The sequence below is a fragment of the Phyllostomus hastatus genome, unplaced genomic scaffold (genome assembly GCF_019186645.2).
Source record: "Phyllostomus hastatus isolate PE091 unplaced genomic scaffold, TTU_PhHast_1.1 phas_scaffold_78, whole genome shotgun sequence".
In the NCBI taxonomy this organism is placed as follows: domain Eukaryota; kingdom Metazoa; phylum Chordata; class Mammalia; order Chiroptera; family Phyllostomidae; genus Phyllostomus; species Phyllostomus hastatus.
The window spans coordinates 28804518-28830321 of NW_025334041.1; the positions used below are offsets into that span (position 1 = coordinate 28804518).

The window sequence follows — 25804 nt, forward strand, 5'->3', positions numbered from 1 at the left end:
GATGAAAATTAAGTCATTTGTTCAATACCCCATAGCTGTGAGTAGAGAGAATGGAACTAAGACTCCTGGGAACATGATCCAAAGATTCTGCTCCTTTCATTACATCAAGCCGCCTTTCTTTCTTTTTTTTTTAATAACTATATGTTTTATTTTTTAATATTTTTATTTATTTTTAGAGAGGGAAGGGAGGGAGAAAGAGAGAGAGAGAGAAACATCAATGTGTGGTTGCTGGGGGCCGTGGCCTGCACCCCAGGCATGTGCCCTGACTGGGAATCGAACCTGCGACACTTTGGTTCGCAGCCCGTGCTTAATCCACTGGGCTACGCCAGCCAGGGCAAGCCACCTTTCTTAATGCAGTCACCAAGGCACTTATTAACCATCTATTACAACAACAAAAGAATGACTGCACTAGGAAAACATTCATTTAAAAAGACTGAAGGCACACACACACAGGTGAAAATACAAAAACTATGCAGGAGAACAAATCAATAAATAGGTTAATAGAAAACAAACCCAATTTCTAAAATGAGTGATGAAAAATGAATAGGTCTGAGTTTAGAACAAAAAGGAACTGGATGAGGGCCAAATGCAAACTTTTCTACCTTTTTGTTTTTAATCAATTTGCATTTTGGTTTGGTTTTGTGGTCCATTTATTTAAGAGGGATTGTTCATAATAATTCAGTATGGTTTGAATACTACTAATAAGAATGATTTCCTGTCACTTTAGAATGACTTTTAAATGTTTATGAAACTTAAAGAGAAATAATGTAGATTTTACAAATACATTTAGCTCACTTGGAAAAAAGGTTCTAAATTAATAATGAAAAATATTTCCTACTACTATTATATAATTCATTCATGGGGCAAAGAGGTGTTTTTTTTTTAACTATTCTGAATAGAGGAAGACTGTTAATAAATTACTCTTAAACATAAAATGCTAATAACCCATTTTCTTTGATTTAAATGTGATTCAGTCAGCTGAATATTCATTCAAAAGATTCACTTCCAACCTTCCTGCCCAATTGAATGGCAATTCAATTAAGGCTGCTGACTAAGATGTGGTCCCTAACCTCATGGAAAGAGGTGATACTGATGGTGTGGTCTCCTGTGTAAATAAATCAATTTAGTTCCCATTGGGAATCATCTGCGTATATCAACATATGTTTTTAGTATCTCAAAGGAATTAATGTTACTATGGGTCTCAGTAGAGATTCAAAAATTATTTTCAACATGCTTTAGTATTTCCTGAGAAGATGTTAAGTGATATACATTTAAGCCTTGAAAAAAGTCAAAGACAGATATTATTTATATTCCAAGAAAAGTAAAATGACATTTCTTGGAATTTGGCACTCATAGTTTGGGGTCTACTTTTATTTTTATTACCAGCCTTCTGCTTCAGCCCCCACGTGATGCATCTGTAGCCTAGTGCGAGGTTTAATCAAAATCTAAAGGTACTTATTGCTTGAGATGATGAAGGCTAAGATGAAAAAATGACCCGCTGATGCTCTGGTGTGTGCCCAAATTACCCAAGGTGGATGTTTAAGAAAAGACCGCCAGCCCCTGCTCCTACTGAGTTTAATTCCACAGGTTTATGTGGCACTCAGGAATCTGTGTTTTCAGACAGAACACGTTTTGACAAACATTGACCCCCCCCCATTATCATCATCACAGAATTAGAGTTCCTATTTTCTGTCTGCTGTTTCTCAAAAGTGCCAGAACTATTAACATTTGTTTTGATATTCTGAGGTGAAACTATATGCTGATTTCCACAGCATGTGTTCTAAACTAATATATACATCCATCCTTCTTTCCCCTTCCTACTAGATAAAGAGATAAATGGATAGATACAAAGTTAGACACAGATAATAGATCCATCCACCCATTTTCATCAGGTATTCTGCCTATAAGTCGGAAAGTAATTCAAGTGTTTTAACATTTTCCACCTATGAGAAATACTCTAAAATTCTGTCCTAAAACATCGAAAGAAAAAAGCTACCATTGAAAGAAATTCCTAGACAGTTTCCTAGACTTTAGTTATCAATAACAGTAGTTAGCTTACCTGCCATCCCGCTGAGCAGCACCACCTTCTGTTACTGTCTTGACAAATATTCCCAGCTTTTCAAGTCCAGCATCTGCTCCAACACCCATTCCAATAATACTTATGCCAAGTCCGTCCTCATCTACAAAAAAGGAGGAAAAATACAACAGTAAGTGTTACACTAGTCCACAGTGAACTGGTGAGATCTTTCCCTTGATTTTGCTCTTTATGGACCATCACAGAGTCCATATCGTATACACTTGCCTGGGCAGAAATTTTTTTCCATGCTGGGAGCGCAGGTGTCAAATACGAACCCTCCAAAAGGCTCAGAGTTCAGTGTCATTTTATTACTGCAGTTAGCTAGTTATGTGATCCCAAGAAAAGGTAATAATCTGATTACTGTGTAATCAATTTGCCTTAAAAACATGGCCTCTCTAAACAATATGATATTTTAAGTACAAAAGCATACATAGTTAAACACATATATATTCTTTCATTTGTTTGTTTTGGGAAGGTAATAAAATTCTTGAGTCACACCTTTTTTCTTGAGAAAAGAAAAAAATGTACTACTGTCTTTCAGTCACTTCAAGGCCTGTCTGATTTTACTTTCATTAGTTACTCAATTTTTTTGCCCTGCTTTCACAAATAATTCTTTGAGGTTCAGTAATTTTATAGTAACGTAACTCTAGGTTGATCATTCTGGCTCAACTATCTCTGGCTGAGCCATACATATTATTTTAAATAAATGTGATCATAATATATATAGAATTTCCCATTTTACGTGGTCTTTTTTATTTGTTCCATATCCCTATTCATGTTCATAAGCTGGTATGTGTCTTTTAGTATTTATTCTGTCCTTATATAAGGATATAATAATACCAAAAACTACAGCATACATATGGCTTGCTTTTCTTCCCTATTTGCTTTACACAAATAAGGTCATATGATACCTAGTTCTCTCTTCAGCTTACTTTGCTAATTCAATAATACCTCATGGGTATCAATTTACATAGCTTTAAATCACTTCTGATGATTGCATAATATTTCATTGTGAGATGGTATCGTAACATATGCAACCATTTCTCTTCTGTCAGGCATTCATGTGCTTTTTTTTTCATTTTATTAGCCCTGTGAATGATGCCGACAAACACCTTGTTGTTGTTGTTTTAATTTTTTAAAATTATTTTATTGTTGTTCAAGTACAGTTATCTGCATTTACCCCCCACCACTACCCCGAAAACACCTTGTTTTTAATTTACTTACAAATTATGTGTTTCTGCATACTGCCATTTGTCCTTTCTATGAACATATACGGTATATTTTCACATCAGTGAAATAAATGATACACTATTTTGCCTTCCACATTTTTTGGTTAACGTTCAAAGTTATGTTCTGATAGCCTCAAAGACTTTGTAATTATGGTATATTGGCTGCATAAAAAATAGATACTAGCTAATCGACAGTGGTGGGCTATTAAAGGGAACCTGGCTCATGTACTCAAGAGAGGTCTGGATGCTTTTAAAGGACTTTTGAACAATAACCTTTGATTTAGTTAAGTATTCTTAATTAGTAATCCTTTGAATTGGATTCATCTCATTGATCATTACTTGTCACCAACTTCTGCTTTAAGTGTTTCTAAGTACAATTCATAACCTTACCTCCTAAATAAAGATGTATTAAAATATGTCAGTTGGCCAAAGTGGGATTTATTTGCCCTGCTGTGTGCTAAAGAAGGACTGACGGAGTGTTCTCCCCCAAGAGATGGCCCGGTGTGGGCCCCGGCCTCAGGCGCTTCCCCACCGGCCTGGGCACACGTGTGACTTCCCATATTTATTTAATTCCCATTGATCATCGGGAGGCTGTTTCTTGCTAAATGTTTCTATATTTATTAGGGTTTTAAGGGTCTCTCCCAAGAACGAGTTTTCTTGTGCACATGAACATTTGGTCTGGGTTGAAGGCTCTCCCTTACTGATTACAAGCATAAAGTTCCTTCTCTTGTACACGAATTCTTATGTGTATGGAGATTAGCTGTGTGGCTGAATTCTTGCCCACATTCGTAGGCTTTCTACAAAGTGTGAATTGCTTCACGGTGATGAAAGGCTCAATGAGGACCTGAAGCCATGTTTACATCCAAATGAGCTCTCGTGTTGTTCGAGAGATCACTGTAGATTCTCCCAAACTGAATAATGTCGTAGGGTTTCTCTCCTGTGTGAAATGTCTAGTGTCTGTTAAACATTAGCTGAGTTCTTGTTCACATTCTTTGTATTTATAGAAGCCTCTCTTCATTACGAATAACCACATGCTGGGCCCATGTGCAGCTGTAAATGAAACTTTTCCTTTCAAATGCCAGCTCTCTGTACTCTTATGCCATTCGATAGTTTCTTCATGCAAATATCTTGCATGAAAATTACGTCTTAGTTCTTAAATCCATTTGCCCTTCCTGGACTCAGACTTCAGTAAAATTATCTCTCTTCCTTCTGTTGCCCTAATTGGAAAATGACTCAGTTTTGCAGAGCTGAAAACCTGACTGTGGGAAATACTCATTTGAGCCATCTTCATTTCAGTGTGGAGTCCCTGAAAGACGTGGTGATAACTAAAAGGCAATTAAAAGAAGAGTAAAATCAACCCACAGAGACCAGGGGACTGTTCTCAGCCCTGTCCAGTTTTCTCTGAGATGCATCAAGCCTTAGTGGAATCCAGAGCCACATACTTGAAGGCCTCTGATTCTTGTAGTGACCTCGTCTTCCTCTGTATATACACACCTAGGGAAGGGCATAAAAAGGGAAAACAGCCAGGAAAAGGCAGAAAAGACTGTGAGGCTGTGTTATTACAGAGGATGTTATCACCATATTCTGGAGTTCAGAGCTTATTTTCTCTTTCAGGAAAGCAATTCCTGTTGGTTTAGCAGTATTCCCATTTCTTGTGATAAATTCAAGCTTGCATTAATATGAGCGTGGGCCATTAGATTTCTTCTTCACTAAATTGCCAATTTTTCTCCTGAGTTCACTGTGTAACTTCACAGTGCCTCTTACTGTGGGTGGGATATGCATTCGCAATCCATTGAATTTGGGATGGGTGAAATGACTTGCTTCGGTCAATAGAACGGAGAGGGAAATAACTGTGTGCATTTGTCAGCAGATGCCTGGAGGAGAAGCACACTGTGCTTCCACATAAACTCCCGAGCGCCTGCGATCCATGAATGAAACAGCATTGTGCACTGCTGGTGGGAATGTAAATTGGTGCAGCCACCGTGGAAAACAGTATGAAGGTTCCCTGAGAAATAAAAATAATTGTACTTTGTTTGGTTCTCTTCCAGTTTAATCTTTCCAATTTAACTTTTATTATACAATATAGCATACAAACAAAAGTTTTGCGAAATCATTTATCTACAAAATGTGCTTAAAAAATATAACAACCATACATGTACTAACAAAGACAAAGAACACTACCAATACCCCAAAAGCCTACTCTGTACCCCTCCCCAATACCCAACTCTTTCTTCAGTAACCATTATCTGAAACAGTGTGCTAATCATTCCCTCCTTCTCTTAATCCTACCTTTTAAAGCCACTTATTTGTGTATCTCTAAACAATATAATGGTCAGTTTGTCTTTGCTTTGAAATTTAAACAAATGGAATCATACTAAATGACTTCTGTGATTTATTCTCCCCACCCCTCAATTTTATGTTCGTAAGAATCATACATAATGGAACTGTGGCTCTTCCATTTTACTGCTGAGTAATATTTTATTGAATAGATAGGCTATGATTTACATATTCTTTTCTATCATTGATAAATACTTGGATTGTTCTCATTTTTGGTATGATAGCCAATACCATGGCCCACAGCCCAATCCAGCTCATATATGCCACAAGCTAAGAAAGAGTTTTACATGTTTAAATGGATGAAAAATGCAAGCATCATTCTTACATTCTATTTAAGATTAAATGAAAGTGTCATTTAACAGGAATGATTAGCCATTCACGCTTCATGTCGTGACTGGTATTCTTCATATTTTTTTTCATGCAACCAATTTTATGCTTAATTACTTACATAGTTTTCAGCTCCTTCCCCTCATTTTTGCTGTTTTCAACAAGTTGCTTGTCATTTCTCTCCCTCCCTACTAAAAGTTATGTGGGTGGTAGGTTCTTTAAAGTCTTCTGTATCAGCAAATTTCCTTCTTTCCCCTCTGGGACGGACGTAGGATACTTCTTAGACTACCACCTCTTTCTTCTCAGCAGGATATGAAACTGTATGTATGTCTCCCCCCTTGCAGTGTGACAAGTGAGAGGTCTGATGATAGTCTAATAATTTTTGCTTTTGCAAGTACCTTTGCTCTTTGTTTGCCTTGATTTTGGCCTGGTATTTTGTAAGGTTTTCACTGTATGTTTGAAGGACAGGATTTTCCCCAGCTTATGCTTAAGTGTTTTTAAGCATAGAAACACTTTTTAAGTTCTTGCAACCAGTTGGCTAAGCCCTTTCAAATACATAGATCAGATCTTTGAGCTCAGGAAAAATTCTTCTATTTCTTGTCTAGTATGTCTTTTATCCCCTACTTCCATTTCCCCTTCTGTTACCTATAATGTGTATGTGGGGTCTCCCTCATAATTTTTCTTGGATTTTTGCTATCATTTGAGAATTAATTTAGGACATTTCTTATGCTTGAACTTCTATGTCACCAATTTGACCTCAATGACAATCACCCTTTCCTCTTTAATTCCTCTACTGACATTTTTATTTTTAAAAATCAACCTATTTTTCACTATTGTTAATTTTATTAAGAATTCCTTGTTAAAGCCATGCTTGAATATCCTTATTTGGTTTTGTGTTTCACTGCCTCTTTTTTTGTTATTTGAGTTATATCATCTGTTCTGCTTTCTTCCTTAAACTCTGAGATGTGATATCCTTCTGTTCATTGGTCAGAGTCCAGTTCCCAGCTTCCCGCCTTCCTTGACCATGAACATAACAGCGCCCGGTCCTGTGGTCCCCAGTTGTTGCAGCAGGCAGGCTATGATCCCAGGGAGAGGATTCAAGGGGAAGCCACTCTGTTCTGGGTCTCCCTGCTCTCCTTTAGCCCTTCCCCCTCAGAGATGAAGAGGATTCCACTGCCTTCAATCCCAAACCCATAATTTTCAAAAAGCCTAACACTCCCCATATCTACCACATTGGGAATCTAACCATGACCACACTCCCTCCACCAAAAAAGCACAAACCAAAAAACCCAACCACCTGCCACCTGGCCCAAGCTCTCACGTGCAGCAGCTCTCTTGGGCTCTCACCTCGCCGGCCCTTTGCTGCAGTGTCAACCCAGCAGCTGGGCTCGCTCATGCCTCCCTGCTCCTAGCCACCGTCCAGCCAGCAACTGCAGATGAGTTTCAGTCAGAAGTAAAGGGGAGAGAGAATCTTTCAATCCACCATCTATATAGAATTTAGATTGACCATTTTTGAAGTTTAATTAATAAACTCCTGAATGAGAATTAAAACTTGACCCAATCCTCAAGGGGGGAAAAGCTACACTTAGGAAAAATCAAGTCATTTCTGTATTATTAACATAGCAGTGTAATATTATAAACATTGTAGAGCTCATATACCTTTTTCCAGTTCCACTGGGAAAAGATCCAGCTTTTCTACACGCTTCTCAAGTTCATACTCGGCTGAAGCAGCCACTGGGTCAACCTCATCATTCCTCCTGTCGTAGTCTTCATTGGAATATGTGCTGAAAACCTGTAGGAAGAGATCAACAAAAAGATGATCATTAAAAAGATGGCTGTCAGCCCTGGCTGGCGTAGCTCAGTGGATTGAGCGCAGGCTGGAAACCAAAGTGTCTCAGGTTCGATTCCCAGTCAGGGTACATGCCTGGGTTGCAGGCCATGGCCCCCCGCAACCACACATTGATGTTTCTCTCTCTCTCTCTTTCTCCCTCCCTTCCCTCTCTAAAAATAAATAAATAAAATCTTAAAAAAAAAAAAGACGGCTTTCTTAATCACGAAGAAAAATCTAAGTACACAAGAGTACGTAAGTTAAAAATTTTGTATTCTGAATTTCATCTAAACAACTGCTTTGTTTTTAAGATCAATTGAGAGTTTGAGAAGAGGAAAAATGAATGAGCATAAACACAGCTTATTTTTTTAAATGTATGAGTCATTCTACCACTGTTAACAATTTGGGAGACAGCAAAATAGCCACAGCACACATTTGAATAGCAACATCAATCCCTTTTTATAGAATCAGAGCACACCACACTAGCCGCAATGCTGGCTCCTGATAAAACCAAGGTAAAGCGTCCTGAAGCCACTACCTAAGCAAACACCCACACTGACCCTGTTTCATGGTGTGAGCTACACAAGCTCCAACACTGTCGTGTGTCAGAACTGTGATTATATTTCAATCACAGAATCACTGAAACTGATTTCTTTTCTATACTGTACATGGCTGTGTTAAACTCTCATTTTACTTGCTTGTAGATTTAAATGAAATTCTCACTGAACCTTTCTATGTAATGACTATCAAACTCGCACTCAAGAGCAGCGGAACAGATAGGAGAATGCCAGCTCTTTTTTCCCTAATCATTCAAAAAGCTACTAAATGTGGTCTTCAGACACTGTCACGAAGAATTTGATTGCCCTTATTTCTGCTGAACTATTTGTTTGTTTGTTTGTTTTTGTAAAAAATAAAACAGGTGTACAATACCTTGCTTAATACACAGAACAATATTTAAAAGAAACTTATAACTCATCAAGTCCAATTAATAGGTATAATAAAAACTACATTTTCAATTAAATTCAAAAATTTACTATCTGAACTGTACCTCAAAGAACTCTGTAATATCTCCCCAAATCTTAAAAACTTGGAATGAGTTGTTTTTAAAACATATACATAAAAAGCTACCATAAAAACAGAAAGCAGAAACGAAGATCAGAGATAGAAACAAAAAATCAAGTCCATGGCCTACAACGCTTGCCCCACTTGTCCAGCTGTGCTTTCCATGCACACGACCGGGAAACTGGCAACTCCTGGGTACTGTATGTGGGAACCTATAAACCAGAAACACACACTGCCCATGTAGCAGCAGGCGTAGCATGGTTGCTAGTGGCATACACTTCTCAGAACCGTGCCATTTATAGGACTTATACCATGACGAATTCTGTTTTTCTTCCTGACTTTAGACATGTTTTCACAGCCTCATGCCACTTGCTTGGTCTCTATGATGTTTCTCCATCACAATAAACATCACAACGTCAAAATGCACATTCCTAAATGCAGCTTGTTCTGATTTTATTCATCTTTTCATGTAACATGCTTCTTCCTATTCCTCTCATATAGAACCCTGTAATATTTTTCTTAGATTGTCAGGTTTATGATGTTCTCTTAGTGCTTTTGACCTTTCACTTTCCTTATATGTTTATAATCTCTTATTCTTTTTCACATGTATTCATTTACAGTTATTCATTCATAAAAAATGTTAGAGTGCTGACTCCATGCCAGATGCCGTGCCACATGCTGTAGAAGGCACGATGCGAGCAGCTCACAGCTTAGTCGGAACACAGAAGTCAATATAAACAACTACGATATACTGTGATAACTGATATAACAGAGGAATATACCAAGATGTCTTGTTTTATTTGCCTGAGATAGGGAAGGATTTCATGGAGGAAAAAATATCTGGGTTGAGTCTTAAAAAACAAACAAAGACTCCTATACTTGACTGTAGAAGAGGCAGAATGTGAATGTCAAATATAAGACCTTAAACAATCAAATCTGTGCCTGTGTCCTTCAGAAAACGTCAACGGCTGAGTGGACAACAACGTAACATGTCTAGGGGAGCAAACCTTAATGACACAAACAGAAAAGGTAGCCAGTCTGGAACTTGCATGTCCTGGAAACTACTGGTGGATATGACTGAAAATCAGTCCATTAATATTTGCCACCCATCTACTTTCACTAATAGATCCAAGTATATGATTGCAGAAAAAGGATTCAAATGACATCCACTCTGGAATATAGCTCAATTTTGCTACTGCCTAGTAAGTAAGTGGATATATATGTATGTATGCCTAGTGTGTGTAGATATAGATTTTAAAAATGTAACTTTGAGGGAACTGTTTCAAATAAATTAACACCTTCCTGCCTTTCTCCAGGATCCAAAACCACTATAAAGGCATACATACATATACATATACATATACATATACATATACATATACATATACATATACATATACATATATATATATATATATATATATATATATATATATATATATATATTTAGTTTAGTCACCTTCACATTGTTCCTATGTTACTTGACTGAGAAAAGCAAATAAAAGCAAGTTTAAATATAGGTGTTCTTGCTTCAGAGCCAACAAGAGATATTCTGCTCCTTTATCAAAAGAAACCAAACAAGACCTTGTCCTTTGCTTTGCAACAGAGGCAGACTTTTAGGGGTAACAAGTTTATGAATGCATTAGCAATGACATTTCTGACCCAGTAATCCAAGACTATGAAAAACAAATAAAGCTAAAATTAGCATATCAGAAGATTTCAACTAAAATCATTCTTTTTCACATTTCTGGTAGTTTGAGCTACAACACTGTTTCAAAAATAAGAAAGAAACTTATTTCCTTAACTTCCTTATGACACATTTTTGTTAATCAATGTAGGTCAAAACCAATTCAGGACTTGCTGTAAACACTGGCTGGAAGGAATCTCCCACAATGCTTCTATAAGCTCTGAGCATCTGAGTTCCGCTTCATCTTCCTGACGACACATCGAAGATGGACAATGTCCCTGGCGCCGGCATGCTGCACGCACATCAGGTGATGGCTTGGCACAGCACGCTCCTGGGGATCTGCCCGACATTCACATGCTCCCACAGACACACCCCACTTCTCACAAGCTTACATGGTAGAACTAACTCACCTTCCCGTGATTTGAGTGGCTCTGCTAAAGAGACTCTAAGTTGAGACTAAGAAAGCATGGAGAGGATAGTCTATGCTTGAAGTTTTAAAAACAAATTTGGCAATAAACCCTGCTCAGAAAGGAGGATCCTGGCAGCTTTAGAACAAAGTGTCATAACTTCGGCCTTCCTTTTCTTTCCCCAGAACCAAGGCCAGTTCACTGACTTATGATAATGCCAGAGAGAGCTTTTAATGCCTGCTGTGTGCTAAGAGTGTGTTAGGTCCTTGTTGCAAAGTGACCTAAGCCAAACTGGGGTTCACAACTATCAGGCATTTGGGCGTAAGCACTGGTGGTCTCCAAAGATTCTAAACAGGTGAGGGCTTTTTGCTGCGTATAAAAACACTGATGAGTAGGAAGGTGAAAAAGCAAACCCACAGCTCTATCTTGTGAGCTCAGCAATGTCCCAGATGTCTATCCTTAAGGTACTCTGACAGTAACCTGCATGGAGGTGTCCTTCAAGTAGTTGGGACAGTATTCTACAGTGGAATGTGTCTAACCTTCTAATCTGATCACTCAACAGAATCCTACATATCAGAAAAAGGACAAAATGAGTACTAGAATTAGATGTTACTTCAAAAGCTATTAGCTTGCTGGTCTTGCCTGACTCAAAGTCCATTAACATAAAATACTTTTAAGGCCAATCCATGTATTTTCAATATTGCTCATTTCACCAATTATTTATACAATAACACCCTTGGTATAATCTTCCTGTGCAGATTTAAAGTACCTGTCTCTGAAGCACAGACTTCTAATTAGGGTCTTTCAAATATTAATTAACTTATCCTAGTGAGGATTTGTGATTAGTATACATGGAATGCTAAATTAACAACTCCTAAAACAAAGTTAAACCCATAACTATTGTGATGTATATGATAAAGTAATTGGAAATAAATTACAGATAATATAAAACATTACACATATTATCATTAACTCTGGTGCCAACTGATCCATTAACTACGCCACAAACAAGTAAAAAGAATGCCCGCTTTTCATATATTTTGCATGATAAACTTAAAACTCAGAGAGCTATACGTGATGTATATAAGGATGATTAAGGAAGACAAAGTCTATAAGGACAAAGATATATTTCATTAAGTGTAAGCCTAGTGTTGTCATGGGTAACTAAAGAACAGGAAGTGAAAAAATAAACATACTCCACATAATGAACAGTTGAGCCTACAGCCAGCTAGTTCAAAAGGCAATACGAAGAAACCTATATTTGTCAGGGTTCTCCAGAAAAACAGAGCCAACAGGATGTGTGTGTAAGTATACATATGGTATTACATTTGTATTTATAGTAAACTTGATTGATTCTAAGAAATTGGCTCATGGGATCACATAGGGAGGCTGACAAACCCAGCACCTGCCAGGTAGGCCTGCAGGCTGGAAACTAGGGAAAAGTGGCTGCTGCCACTGAAGTCCAAGGTCAGTCTGCTTGCAGAGCTCCCTCTTCTTCATGGGAGGTCAGTCTTTTTCTGTTAAGGCCTTCGGTTAGTTGGGTGAGGCCCACTCTCAGGACAGAGGGCAATTTGCTTTCCTCAATTTAAATGTTAAAGTCATTCAAAAACACCTGACAGAGACATCTAAAATAGTGTTTGACCAAATACTTGGGCACCATGGCCCAGTCGAGTTGACACATCAAATTATCCATCACAAATCCCTTAAAATAAAATATCCTCTGGCTTGAAAAATGACTCTTTTGACATCTGAAAAAGATAATCATATCTTGATAGTGTTTTTCTCACATCATTTGGACTGTTGTAAATTTCCATATCTGCAGATATATTTGTAGAATGTATGCAAAACCCATGATAAAATAAAATACACATTTTTGTATTATTATTGGCACCAACCACTTCATACTTGTAGATAATCAACAACCAAGTGGAAGATGTAAACTCTTCAAATTCAGAATAGCTGTGGTTGACTCTGTGGGAAGATAAGTTATATATATGGACATATTTCATAAAAGAATATTTCAAGAGAAGTGGAGCTTTATTAAGGTCAAATATACAGAAATTATTAATGATATACAGTGATTAGAAGGTCCTGTATCACTTCCTTTTGACAAAATAGAATTCAATTATAACTAGTATCATTAATCTGCAAATATGTGGTTGTTGAAGTACTTAAAAGTTTTTAACCATGAGTTTAATTTCTCCTTGCAAAAACAGTTTATGGCATTAAAGTAGTCAGGAAGAAATTCCATTGTAAGTAAATAAAACCTAGCTCATTCTAAATCTGGACAAATTCTAAGACAGTGAAGTTCAAATTGGTGAGTTTTTCCAGTAGACAGTTTAATAGAAAACTGGGCAATTGCACTGATGCTCATGTTTTTCACAGTATTTTTCAAATTATTATAAACAATTAAACATACCAATGAGGAATTAGTAATGTTCTCTTTCAGTTCAACCAGGATTTGGTTTAAATTGGACACATATGCTTCACAAACTGACAACTGGTAGCCAGCATGAAATAAACTGGTGACATTGGTCCAGTTCCCATTGGGCAGGTGCCATCACCACAGAAAAATTCAACTAACTGGCATCTGTTGGCACCTTTGTGGGGGGATGGGGTCATCTCCTAAGAGAAATAGCTGACTTCTCATTCACAGAAGTTAATGCTCTTGTACAGATGCAACAGGACGAGTTAGTAAGTCAGATTCTGTTCTAGCATTTGTCTTAGCAGTTGATATTCATTAATTCTTTTACCACCAGAGCCAGCACTGTGTTGCTAATAGCCTATGGAGGGAGATTATTTTGAATTGCCTTAACAGAAAAACAGGTGGAGGGAAGTGCTATACAATGTGTGTGTGCTGAGATTAAAAAGGAGCAAGGAGGACATTGTTCACACCGAAGAGCATTTGAGAGCTTCTCAAGGCTGGGAAGAAAACATGAGTCTTTCCTGCAGTATAGGAGTTCCTCGGGTATAGAAGTTCATACTCTCCCATGACAAGCTCCCAAAAATGACCACACTTCTTCTGGAAGGGCTAAAGGATATCATGAAAACTAAACACTAAATTCTAAGTTCTTAGGAACCTTGAGAAGAGGACCTCATCTTACGAATTTGCCTAGAAACAGAGAAAAATAGCCTTGAAGGGAACTTAACCATTTTTTCAAGATCATCAAAAGTAACAGCATGGATTAAAGGCAGAGAGGCTTCTAACACAAAGAACTCTGTAAATAAACTTCCAGAAATTGTGCATATACCCAGGGTGGTGGAAGACAGTGCAAAAACACAAAAGACACTTAATTAAAGAGTTAAACAGTAGATGATAATCTCAAGAACGTTAACTTCAGTACAGTGGAAGAAAGTAATGTGATTGTAAAGCATCCTTGGTAGCTGAGCTAGAATGGATTCCTACTCCTTAGATAAATGTGTTGATGAACAGACACTACATACCAACAGTGATGGTCTTTCATGTGTCAACTTGACTAGACTACAGTCTCCTGTTATTTAATCAAACACGAGTGCTTGCTTCAGTAGCACATATACTAAAATTGGAATAATACTGAGCAGATTAACATGCCCATGGTGCAAGGATGACACACAAGTCCGTGAGGCATTCTGTATATATTTTTTGGAACAAAGTAGTGGAAAACAATGAATCAGAGCAGCAAAAAGAGAAAAGAATGCTTACAAAATGAGGATACTTTAAAAGACCTTTGGGACAACTTGAAACATAACAACACCAGCATCATAGGGGGACAAATGGAGAAAAGAAAGAGCAAGGAACTGAGAACCTATTTGAAGAAATAATAACTGATCACTTCCCTAACCTGATGAAGGAAAAACACATACACACACACACACAAGTCCAGGAAGCACAGAGTCCCAAACAAGGTAAACACAGAAGCCCACACCAAGACATATAACTAAAAATGCAAAGGTTAAAGACAAAGAGAGAATCTTAAAAGCAGCAAGAGAAAGACAGTAAGTTACTTACAAGGGAGCTCCCATAAAATTGTCAGCTGATTTCTCAAGAGAAACATTCCAAATCAGAAAGGATTGGCACAAAGTATTCAAAGTGATGAAAAACAAGGAACTACAACCAAGACTACTTTATCCAACAAGGCTATGATTTAAAATTGAAGAAATCCCGAGCTTTCCAGACAAGAAAAAGCTAAAGGAGTTCATTACCACCAAACTATTATTACAAGAAATGTCTGTAATGAGTGAGAGAAGTAAGTGAGCAGGGGAAGGTATGTGGAAGACATTCTGGGAGAAAGTAGAGCATGTACAAGACAGGAATGAGAGCGTAGAACAGAATTATACAACAGGAAATAACTCAATATGGCCAAAACTGGAGTGGTGTGTGAATGACAGGAGGTGAGCACAGTGATGAGATGAGCAACAGTGAGAGCTTTATGACACATGATCTGTTGGTGTGAATAAAATTCACATGCTCAAACCCTGGAAGAGAATGGAGCATTAGGAAGAAGATGAGAGGGGGCCAGAATCAGAAGAGAGGTGAGCTAGGAGCCCTAGGAATTCTCTCCCCACCCCTTTTGGGGAACTTAGTGGAAACATAGGCCCTGAAGATACTAGGTGACTTTCCCTGAAGTGTCCCTAGGGGTGGGTCCGGTTGTCCACGCAACATGGAAAGGAGGCAGGCAGATGGGCTCACTGCCCCTGCAGAAGGACAGGGACGTGAGAACACAGACGTCATCAGACTCAGAGGAATGTGAGCAAACCAAGACACTGAGAACTGAAGTTCTGCTTCCAGGGTCAGCCAGGAAAACAGCGGCAGGTGAGTGACAACAGCGACAAAAGACCTGCCTCTACTGAGTATATCTGTGACATTTTTAGGGTGTAATTACATGGAAATCATGAAATGTAAAGGTTTACCTAAAATCCTGCACTTCACTTGTGCTGATCTCTGGAAAGAGAATTCACTTATTAAGTTTATCACTCTCTACCAGAAATCAAATAATAAAAACAAAGGTTGCATAATTTTCTAAAATCTCAAACAGGTTCAAATGCTGATAGTGCATAAGGAAAGAAAAAAAAAACCTCTAGCAAACATTTTTAGCACCAACTAAGACCTACTTAGCCAACTAAAATTTTTCATTTTTGTAAAGGTCATGAGTGACATATGGCTAATTGTTGAACTCTGCAAGCTGAGGCCAGACATCACATGGTGGAAAAAACTGAAAAACAAGGCTGAAACACAAATCATCGATTGTTAGGGAATGCACATATACCTGGGGACACTGAAGCGAGGATACAAGGCTCAGCTTGGAAACCCAAGACTAGGCGGGAAAGGAACTACTCTGGCCAGCTGCGATCCAACAGTAAATCAGTCATGTCCCTCCACAAAGCACGAAAGACTCTGCTTTCTTATAAACGAGCTGTCCCTTCCATTTAGACTTCTCCAAGAGCTCGAGTCAAATGCAATCACTTGCTTCTGGATCATCCTTGACAATGTAAACATACATGAAATCTACAAACAGGATCTGTCTCATGCTTCCCTCATTTATAGGCAAAACCTAAAGGGCAGGAGCGCTTTATAGGAAAACATGATAATCAGCCATCTTTCAAAACGGGCGGAGGACAGTGCTGTCACGTTACTCTTGGTGTGTCTGTGGCGGAAGCTGTCATCCCCTCCATTACCATAGGATTATTGGTCAAATCTGGGGATCACTGACACTTGAATCACACTAACTTTCACCTCTCACATACATCTCATAAAAGAAATGGCTTTGTAAATACCATGTGTACCACTGTGTTTCTTCAACCAATTGTCTCCATTACCTCAGAAACTGTCCATAGAAAAGAAGATGCCAGCAAAGCTAAGCGCTGATGTGTTAAAAAAGGGTGAATGCTCTGTAAACAGAGAAGAGGATGCAACAATGCCCACCACCTGAATCCCTGATTCCACAGAGACAGTCCACACTCTGGATGCGTGTGATGCCTTCACAGAAGCGCCTCAAAATCAAAGTGCCCCACAACAAAACTGCATGTCTCCCATCCTGTGCCTCCCATTTGATATGAGCTGGATCTTTGTGGTCATGTGGGCTCAAAAAGGCAGTCAGTCATGTAACTAGTCTTCTTCTTCACTTCCCAATACACCCCCACTTAAAATTGGTTGAAATTTCCTGTTGATTTTAGCTTTGAAAGGATTCTCGTTCTCATTCCTTCCTGACTGCTCAGATCCCTGCTGATTAAATTACCCTACCACACAGTCACTGCATTCTGCTCTTCTCCAACTTATTATAGCCCCCCACCCCACTGAGCACCATCCCTGAAGTGTGGCTCTGGTCATGGCGCTGTGGGTCAGGAGCGCATGTGGGAGACAGGGTTGGGGTGGGGAACAGAGAGAGAGTGTGAATTTACAAGTGATGTTACATTTCTTCTGCACACTTCTTCTGTACTTTCCAATTTTGTATAGTGACTAAGAAGTACTTTCTAATGGGAGAGGACACTCTAAAAAGCTTCCTGACATTCTTCTTTCCTTCAAGAATAAAGCTCAAATGTTTTAGAAGAACATCAAAATTCTCCAAGATCTGACTCCTGCTGACACTGCTAGCCTTCACCTAACACTACTTCCTTTCCCTCACTCTACGATGTAAAAACACACTACTTTGTTATATGTTCACAAAGCTTTCTTTCATATTTGCATCTGTCCTACAGAATCATCATATTCTGCTATATACTGCATTTATCTGTGACCACATTACCTATTCAAATAAGCTGTCAGCTCCTTTGTGTGGGGTAGTCTTATTCATCTTTCTATCACCTACTTGTTTTCTTTTCCCAGCTTTATTAAAGTATAATTAACAAAAACTGTACCTATTTAATAACAGGATGTAACTATTTAGCAGCATGATGTTTAATGTACAGATACACTGCAAAATGTTTACCACACTCAGTATCACCTACTGTTAACAGTATGATGTCTTAAAGGCAACGGGTATTTTATCATCGTCGGTGGTCTGTATATGAACGGCATCTTAATTCAGAACTGCTTCTGAACAAAAGAAAAGTGACCTTTAAAAGATAAAAGGAAGCCCCAATCATAAAAAGCTTTAAAAAAACTTACATCTTCAAAACAAAGAGGTCTTCACATGTACAAAACTGGGGATGACCTTTACTGGACATCAATTAGCCAAATAAACCAATTACAATACCCATTTAGTATAATCATTTATAAGGCTATATTTTAGAAGAGATGGCTTAGTAACATGGTTGTAATGAAATCAAGTATTACCAAAGGATAAATCCTTATTAAAATTAATTTTATATTCTATTATAGATAATATGAAAAAAGACCACTAATCTCCTTTATTAAAGGCAGTTAGCTCCAAGAAATTTTTTTAAATCTCCCTTTTTTGATCAGCTTAGTATGACTGACAAGAAAAGTCACCTTGATAGAACTGATAATTTTTTAAATGAATTTAAAAATGCTAATATAAAAAGTGTATTTAAAAAAGTGTATTGGTAGAAATAGGACAGGTGAAGATAATTCATTTTATTGGTTATGAAAATTTATAATTTGGGAGATATAATAATATGGAATATTGGTTTCTCTGGTTGCAATGAGGAGGAATTTAAAAGTATTTCAGCTGTGGCTAAATATGAATTAAATGTATACGTATATAAAAGTGGTTGGCTCCCTTTATAGCCTTGAGTTCGGCATCTGTCCCTGAATAATTGGGGTCGGTTAAGGCCCCAGTGCACCACACCTGTGGCAGACTTGCTGATGAAAATCCAGCAGTCACTTTTACAGTTCTGCATTCTGGTCACAGTGGTCCACCCATGACAGACTTTAGCTGATGGTGCTTCTCAAGCCAAAAACAAAAACCAAAAAAAATAAAAAATAAAAACAACCCACTCTACACTTGAGTAAGAGCTCAAGTCTAGAGCCCTAGCTGTTGTCACTCAATGGATTGAATGCCCACCTGTAAACCAAAGGGTCAACGATTCGATTCCCAGTCAGGGCACATGCCTGGGTTGTGGCCAGGCCCCCAGTAGGGGGTGTGCAAGAGGCAACCACACATTGATGTTTCTTTCCCTCTCTCCCTCCCTTCCTCTCCCTTTAAAAATAAATGAATAAAATCTTAAAAAAAGAAAAAGAAGCTCAAGACTACCAAATCTGTTCCCATGTCATCTCCACCTACCACACTGACTTCAGGAAGGTAAATGCGTGTGCCCCATGTCCTGAATGTGATGTACTCAGGTGCCCATTCTCTCTTGTGACTCGATCTGATGTAGCCAAAGCACTTATAAGCAAAGTCTGTAGGAAAACTGTGCCTCACCTTTTCATTTTGGAAGAAACAAAAAGAACTGTTTCAAAATACAGTACTCAATTTGTGGGATATTTTGGAAGTTCATTATGACAATATCCTCCAATATTCAGTTACTTCTTTCTTCTCCAAAACTCTTTGAGTCCTCTATCAAATATTTAATACTCATATCCCACCTTTTATTTGTTAATAATATTGTATGTGTTTGAATCTTAACACTATCTGGCCTTTTCAACACAAGACTATCTATCATCTTACGCCTCACTGCATCTCCAAAACTTGACATTGTGCCTGACACAGGGTACCTACCCAATAGATGTTTGCTGATGGAAATGACTCCTTAAGGGCGACAGTTTGATAAACACAGTTCTTTTGGAAATTCTGTAACTAAACTCCCTTGAATATTAGGTGCTCCATTCACTCATTTAAACAGTTGTTTAAACTTTTTAGATAAGCTGGCAAGGAATCTTCCGCACTGTCTGGTCTACCATGCTGGTTTCTGCTAAAACTTTGGCATTTAGGACACTGAGATTCTGGCAGGTGTCACAGGAGATACAAAAAAATGCAACGCAGGGAGTCAGCCCTTAACAAAAGGTGGTATCAGAGACACAGAATAGGAAAAGCTGGTTCTCTGGTAGTTGGGACCGGTTCACTCTTTCCACGTCTTCCTCACTGTATATAATGCAAATATGGGGTAAGCAAAAGTAGGTTTAGAGTTGTGAGTATGCAAAACAGAGTTTAGTCTTGTATTAATTATGTATTGATAACTGTATTATTCTCCATACAAACAATTCTCAACCCACATTTGCCCCACTCTGTATATATCACTCCATTAATAAGTAGTGAAGATTTTAACAGCAACCATTGGGGGACCATAAAGCACACCTATCCACTCTGTTTCCAGGCAAAGGCAGGCTTGGTTGAACCTCTGCTTCAATTTTGCTCAAAAGATCTTATGAGAGAAATGACAGGGAGATGACAACGAGGAGATAAGGAAGAGGAGGATAACTGCAGCTATCACTGAGTGACTCATTTAAATCCCATTATGGTCCTATTTTGCAGATCAGTGAACTTCAGACTTATAGATGACAGGTCTTTTGCCCAAAAACACAGGAAAATGTCTAAGTGACAACTGAAAGCCAAGTGTGGCTGAATTAAAAGTTTATGCTCTTTACCCCATGCCATTCTGCTTTAGGAGAGGAAGCATTATTAAAAATGCCAAAATATAAAATAAGCATCCCTATATAAAATAAACACACACACACACACACACACACACACACACACACACCACAATTGCAAAGCTCCAATAAATAGGGGGGAAATTCAAACTTACTGGTAACTAAAGAAATGTAAATTACATACAGCATTTTTGATCTACAAAAATTTAAAACCAGGCAAAGGAATAAAGGAGCTGTCATTCTAATGCATTGTGAATAAAGTAAGCTAGCCTAACTTCCAGAGGGAAATGAGTTAAAAATCTTAAAAACTTTAGTATCAATTGACCTAACCGATTCTAAGAATTTAATGAAATCATAGATATACCAGAATATTCATGTACCCTGATGTTAATCACTGTATTGTTTATGAAAGGAAAAAATCTGAATCAATCTAAATGTCAAAAAAGAATGAGTACGTAATGGCATATCCATAAGATGCAACACACTGGTAGCATAATAATCACGCTCTGTAAGATTATTTAATGACATAGAAGATGTTCAGATATGTGGTATGTAAAAAGATGGTAACACAACGTGTGTGTACACATACCCAGAATATATGAATGATCTCAGTTATGAATACACATACAGATATAATAATTTCTGGATACTAGGGTTATGAATGATTTTCTTCTCTTCATATTTTTCTAGATTTTTATAAAACAGAGCTTTAGTAAATAAGTGAAAAAATAATAAACGTTATTTTAAAAACACTCACTACCAAACCTTGAATAATCAAGGAGCATAAATCTTTCCACATACTCTAAAAGCAAGTTAGTCTGGCTTTATACTAATTTAAAACATATTTTCATAGCTCTTCCAGTGTTAATTTACATAATGATAACTGATGTTTGCGATGATGGGACTAAGGAATGAAAAGACCTTGTGCTTCCTCAAACTTAAATGTAAACTAAAATCATTGTAATTTTTTATGTCATAAGCATATTTGCCCCAAGCAATTGAGAAGCTATGCTTGACAGTTAAGGTATCATTGAAAAAAAACAAAACAAAAACAAAAAACAAACAAAAAAACATTTGTGGTTTTGACCTTGAATACTAAAACACTACCAAAGCCTTGATCCTGGATAACAAAGATCTAGATGGCACCTCCTATTCCAGGGAGCGTAGCTCCTGGAACGCTGTGGTTGAATTCTGACCGTGTGCCACGTGAAAGTCAACTTACATTCCCTTCTTTCGGACATCTGGCTGAGGGACTGCTCAGTGGAAAATCACTGCTCATGCTGAGCGAAAACTAACATATGCTTCAGATGAAGTTTTCTGGGCTTAGTTCACCAGGGCTTTGTGTGTTTATATGGAATGACTTTTTCATCACATGAAAATAGAAGACTGGTCCCCTGAGTTACATCTATAGATAAGTATGCCATCTTGATTAGTCTGAAGAATAACTTTATTTAAAACCCAGTAAAATGATAAATTAGTTTAATTCAGGGGGAAAAAATAGCTTCTCTAGTATATGATTACAGAATTTTACGACCAGATGGGATCTTGGCAATTGCCCAAACAGGAATGCAAATAATCACCATACATACCGTTCCCCTCCTTGTGGTGGTTTTGCCAGGTGATTAATGCTAGCTAAGTCCACCAATCTTCCCAGCATTGTCACTGTGGTCACTGCTAATTGATCAAGTTAGGGGGAGGAGAAAACAAATATATTTGCCATATCTGGTTTAATCTCTTAGTTTCAAGGGAGGCAATCCAAGATTACACAGTGAATCAGAGCTGATGTTAGAACAATAATTTCCAGGTGTATTATGGTGTATTCTCGATACTACCCTCTATTCCTTCAGAATCTTTCTGTATAAAAAAGGTGAGTGGCGAAATAAGTCCTTTCACATGAACCAAACTGAGCCCTGCTCAGAAAACACTCCAGCTTGGATGGCAGTTATACGTCACAGATGAGGTTTGTGTGTTCGAAAGCACTTGAAAGAAAAAATATTAAAAATGATAGTAGTTGTTTTATGGTAGTGAATTATGAAATTGCTTCATTGTCTTTAATATTCTCACATTTTGGTTTTCTGCACACAAAGATGGAAATGAGAAAATTCACTTAATTTCCTATTGAAAAGGCAATACATTAGCATTCCTCCTTATAAATAGATTCAGGCATGGTGACTCAGACGGTCTGCTCTTCCACTTGTGTTATCTTAAGTAAGTTGACCTTTCTAGGCCCACATTTTCCTCATTTTTAAAAATGAGAGGAGTGAAGTAAATGGTCTCCGAGATCACTCTCAGCTCTGAAATTCCAAAACTATACCCACAGTAAGTCTGCTATTGGGTAGGAGAATAGCCCAGAAATGGTTTCCAGTCTCAGCGGTGCCACCGAAGGAGAAAGCCACCGTTCCCCTGGCTTTATTTTCCACAGGAAGGGACATCAGTTAGGGTACAAGCCTCCAGGCCCCCTCATTTAGTCACACCGCCCTGGCTGGTCCTTTGCTGACAAGAAACGAGGCCTCTGGACTGTCCTTCCCTTCTGAAAACAGGCTGTCTCCAGAAAGCCCTACACTCTGGTCTGCTCCTCATTGTGGTAATCTTCAGGACTTTCTCTCGGGCTGTGGTCCTCCAGCGACAGCAGGGATTGGCTGAATAAGACGAATTTGGGAACTGAGAATTTAGGGAGCCCATTGTTCCTACAAACCTAAGCGACATCCTCACATTCAGTCTTTAAGAGAGGATACTTTCATCTCTACACTGATATCTTTTCTTATCTCCTGAATGGTTCCAAATTTACCAGGGAGGAGGAATACTGTTCAAATTTTAAACTCAAGCAAAACAAAACAAAACAAAACAACAACAAAAGGCAAACCAGTTTGTTCAAGAACACGGGCAATTACGGTTGTGGTTCGTCAGCTTTTACTATTAAGGTTCCCTAATTGCACAGTGCTTTCTGAGTGCTTACAAACTTCAGTGACACTTCCAAAACTTAAAGTTATAAAGTATGTAATATAAAATACCATGCTCTAGAAATAAAAATGGAGGCTTTTGTAAGGGCACCATCATCCATTGAGATCTCGTAAACTAGAAATCAGAGGATCGGGTCCAGTGTATTCCACTCCCTTCAACAGCCTGAGTTTCTTTCCTCCCTTCCACAGAGACAAATGCTCCTCTCATTGACAAATTATGTTGATTATTACACATCAGTTCTCAGCTACTCCTCAGGTACCACTCTAATCACCCTACATAGTCACTAAAGTGCTTTTCTAAAAATGCTAATTTCATCAGGACTCTGCTTTGCTTAAAGAGAAAAAAAATTGCTTCAGTGTTTAAAATCTCCAATGGCTTCTTATAAGCTACCAAATAAAGTCCCAACAATATAACAGATCTTACAAGATTTCTTTTAATGTTCTCCCTTTTAACATTCTTCTCATCCTCTCTTTGAAACACTCTTTACAGTATCTCCAGCCATCTCAAGATCTCAAACTACTTAAAAGGACCAGAATTCCCTTTCATGATCCTCTTGTCCATCTCACACATGACTTAACCTTTAAGATTCAATGCAGACATGACTTCATTTATGAGCCTTTTTTGACTGATAGAGTTAGAAGCTTCTTCCACCTAAGTTCTATAGTCCCTCCCATGTCACAACCTGTAACCCTGGTGCAGTTTCAGATGTTCATAGGTGTTGCCTGAAAAAGGACTTCCTGGATACACACACCTGGGGAAAAAGCGAACACGACATTTACGGTGAGCCTTATTAGACTGCAGCTCTTTGGTAAATAGTAACCCATTTTTCTTTTCTCTTTTAATAAAGTGTTCACTTCTTTAAAGACTTCAGAGATGTCCTTGTTCTGTTTTCCAGCTTTCTTTGTTTCTGATAAGAAATATGCTGTCACCTGCCCTTTTTGTTCCTTTATTTGCAATGTTCCTGGATTCCCTGGTCACTTCCACCTCTTTCTTATTACTGCTCATCAGTTGTAAGCATTCTGATTATGATGCACCTTAGCGCAGTACAGTTCATATTTTTTGTAGTCGCGTTCTTTGGATTCCTTGGATCTATGAACTTACAAAATTTGGAAAATTTTCAGCATTATTTCTTCCAATAGTTTTTCAGTCCCCATCTCTTTTTTGGAATCCACTCACATGCATCTTTCTCGCTCCTGTTCCTGGTGGTGGTGGGTGGGAGTTAGTGGCTTTTCTAGATGAATTCTATGAAGTCTATTTATATTCTTTGTGTTGTGTGGCCACTCTGCCCGGTTAGCTGAGTGGTTAGCTAATAATCAGATGAGATTTCGTTAACCACCGGGAACCATTAAGTCTCCTCATCTTGGCAGCAGAGCCCCGTGTGTGCTGGAGCACACCTTCACCACCCAGAGACAACTCTGCCTTAGCCTTCACCTCCAGCTCGAATGGAGCCTCCACATCAGCCAAAGCTGAGAGCTGCCTTAAACCTTTTGCAGGTGTTCCCTTAGCTTGCTGCCCTAAACATTTCTACAGCCTTCTAGATTCCCAGGAATGTGTCAGAGCTTCTTCAAAGCCCCCTGTGAGTATCTTGGTCCCCAGCTTTCCTTTTCAGCTTTTGGTTGGCCTATTTATTCTTCCAGTGATACATGCCACTTAAGTCAGCAGGGATGTGACAGACACCCACGCTCCCATAAAGGACAGTCTGCACTGGAAAAGCTGAATCTGGTCAAATAAAGACGAACTTTGTGAGCAGGGTCTTCCAGAGGATCACTGGGCAGGTCAGATAATGACCATTCTGTGAAGCAGGGGTTCTAAGGAGCTCTACTCCACATACCCCCACTCCAGCGGCTGACAGAGTGGTGGGTTTCGAGACGGCCAAAGAGCGGGAGGGTTTAGTGGGGAGACAGAGAGCAAGCAAAACAGCAGTGTTCGCTGTTCTCACTGAGATTCCGTTCTCTTCCTGGAATAAATGCCTCAAAACTGCTGCAAGCCTTTGGTTAACTTCCTTTCATTAAATCTCAGAAAAGAGGTGATTCTGACCATTTGTGCCAACATGACTTTTATGAAGGAGAGGATTCTCAGAGTCCTTACTGCACTGTTCCCACTGACATCACTACACATATTTTTGGCCACTAAAGTTTCCTCGCAATTTATTGGCACACCTTTCGGGGCCACCCCACCTTTGCCTCATTCCAGTCCTTTTCCTCTGTCTCGTTCTGGAGAGTTTTCTACTGCTGTATCCCCAATTTCACTCAACTTTGCTTGTCACCTGTCTAATTGCAGTTAAACCCATCCATTGTATTTTTCATCTCGAACATTCCATTGCTTATCTCGAGAAGTTTAATTTGGGTCTTTTTTAAAAATAACTTTCACGTCTCTACTCATACTTCCATTCTTTTCTCTGACATCTCAAACTTAGGGAA

At 38.4% G+C, this 25804-nt stretch overlaps 1 protein-coding gene and 1 non-coding gene across 5 annotated transcripts in view; one reads left to right on the forward strand and one right to left on the reverse strand.

Moving 5' to 3' along the window:
• PPP1R9A (protein phosphatase 1 regulatory subunit 9A) overlaps positions 1-25804 on the reverse strand; it is a 264322-nt gene that overhangs the window by 110734 nt on the left and 127784 nt on the right. For all 4 annotated transcript variants that reach the window (XM_045827667.1, XM_045827666.1, XM_045827665.1 and 1 more), the window contains 2 exons: positions 7630-7762; positions 2060-2180 (listed from right to left, as the gene is read on the reverse strand). In XM_045827667.1, coding sequence (XP_045683623.1) covers positions 2060-2180; positions 7630-7762 — 254 coding nt within the window. The remainder of the gene's footprint in view (positions 1-2059; positions 2181-7629; positions 7763-25804) is intronic.
• LOC123812239 lies at positions 14467-14573 on the forward strand. Its single transcript, XR_006784527.1, has one exon. It is a non-coding gene; the product is annotated as a U6 spliceosomal RNA (small nuclear RNA).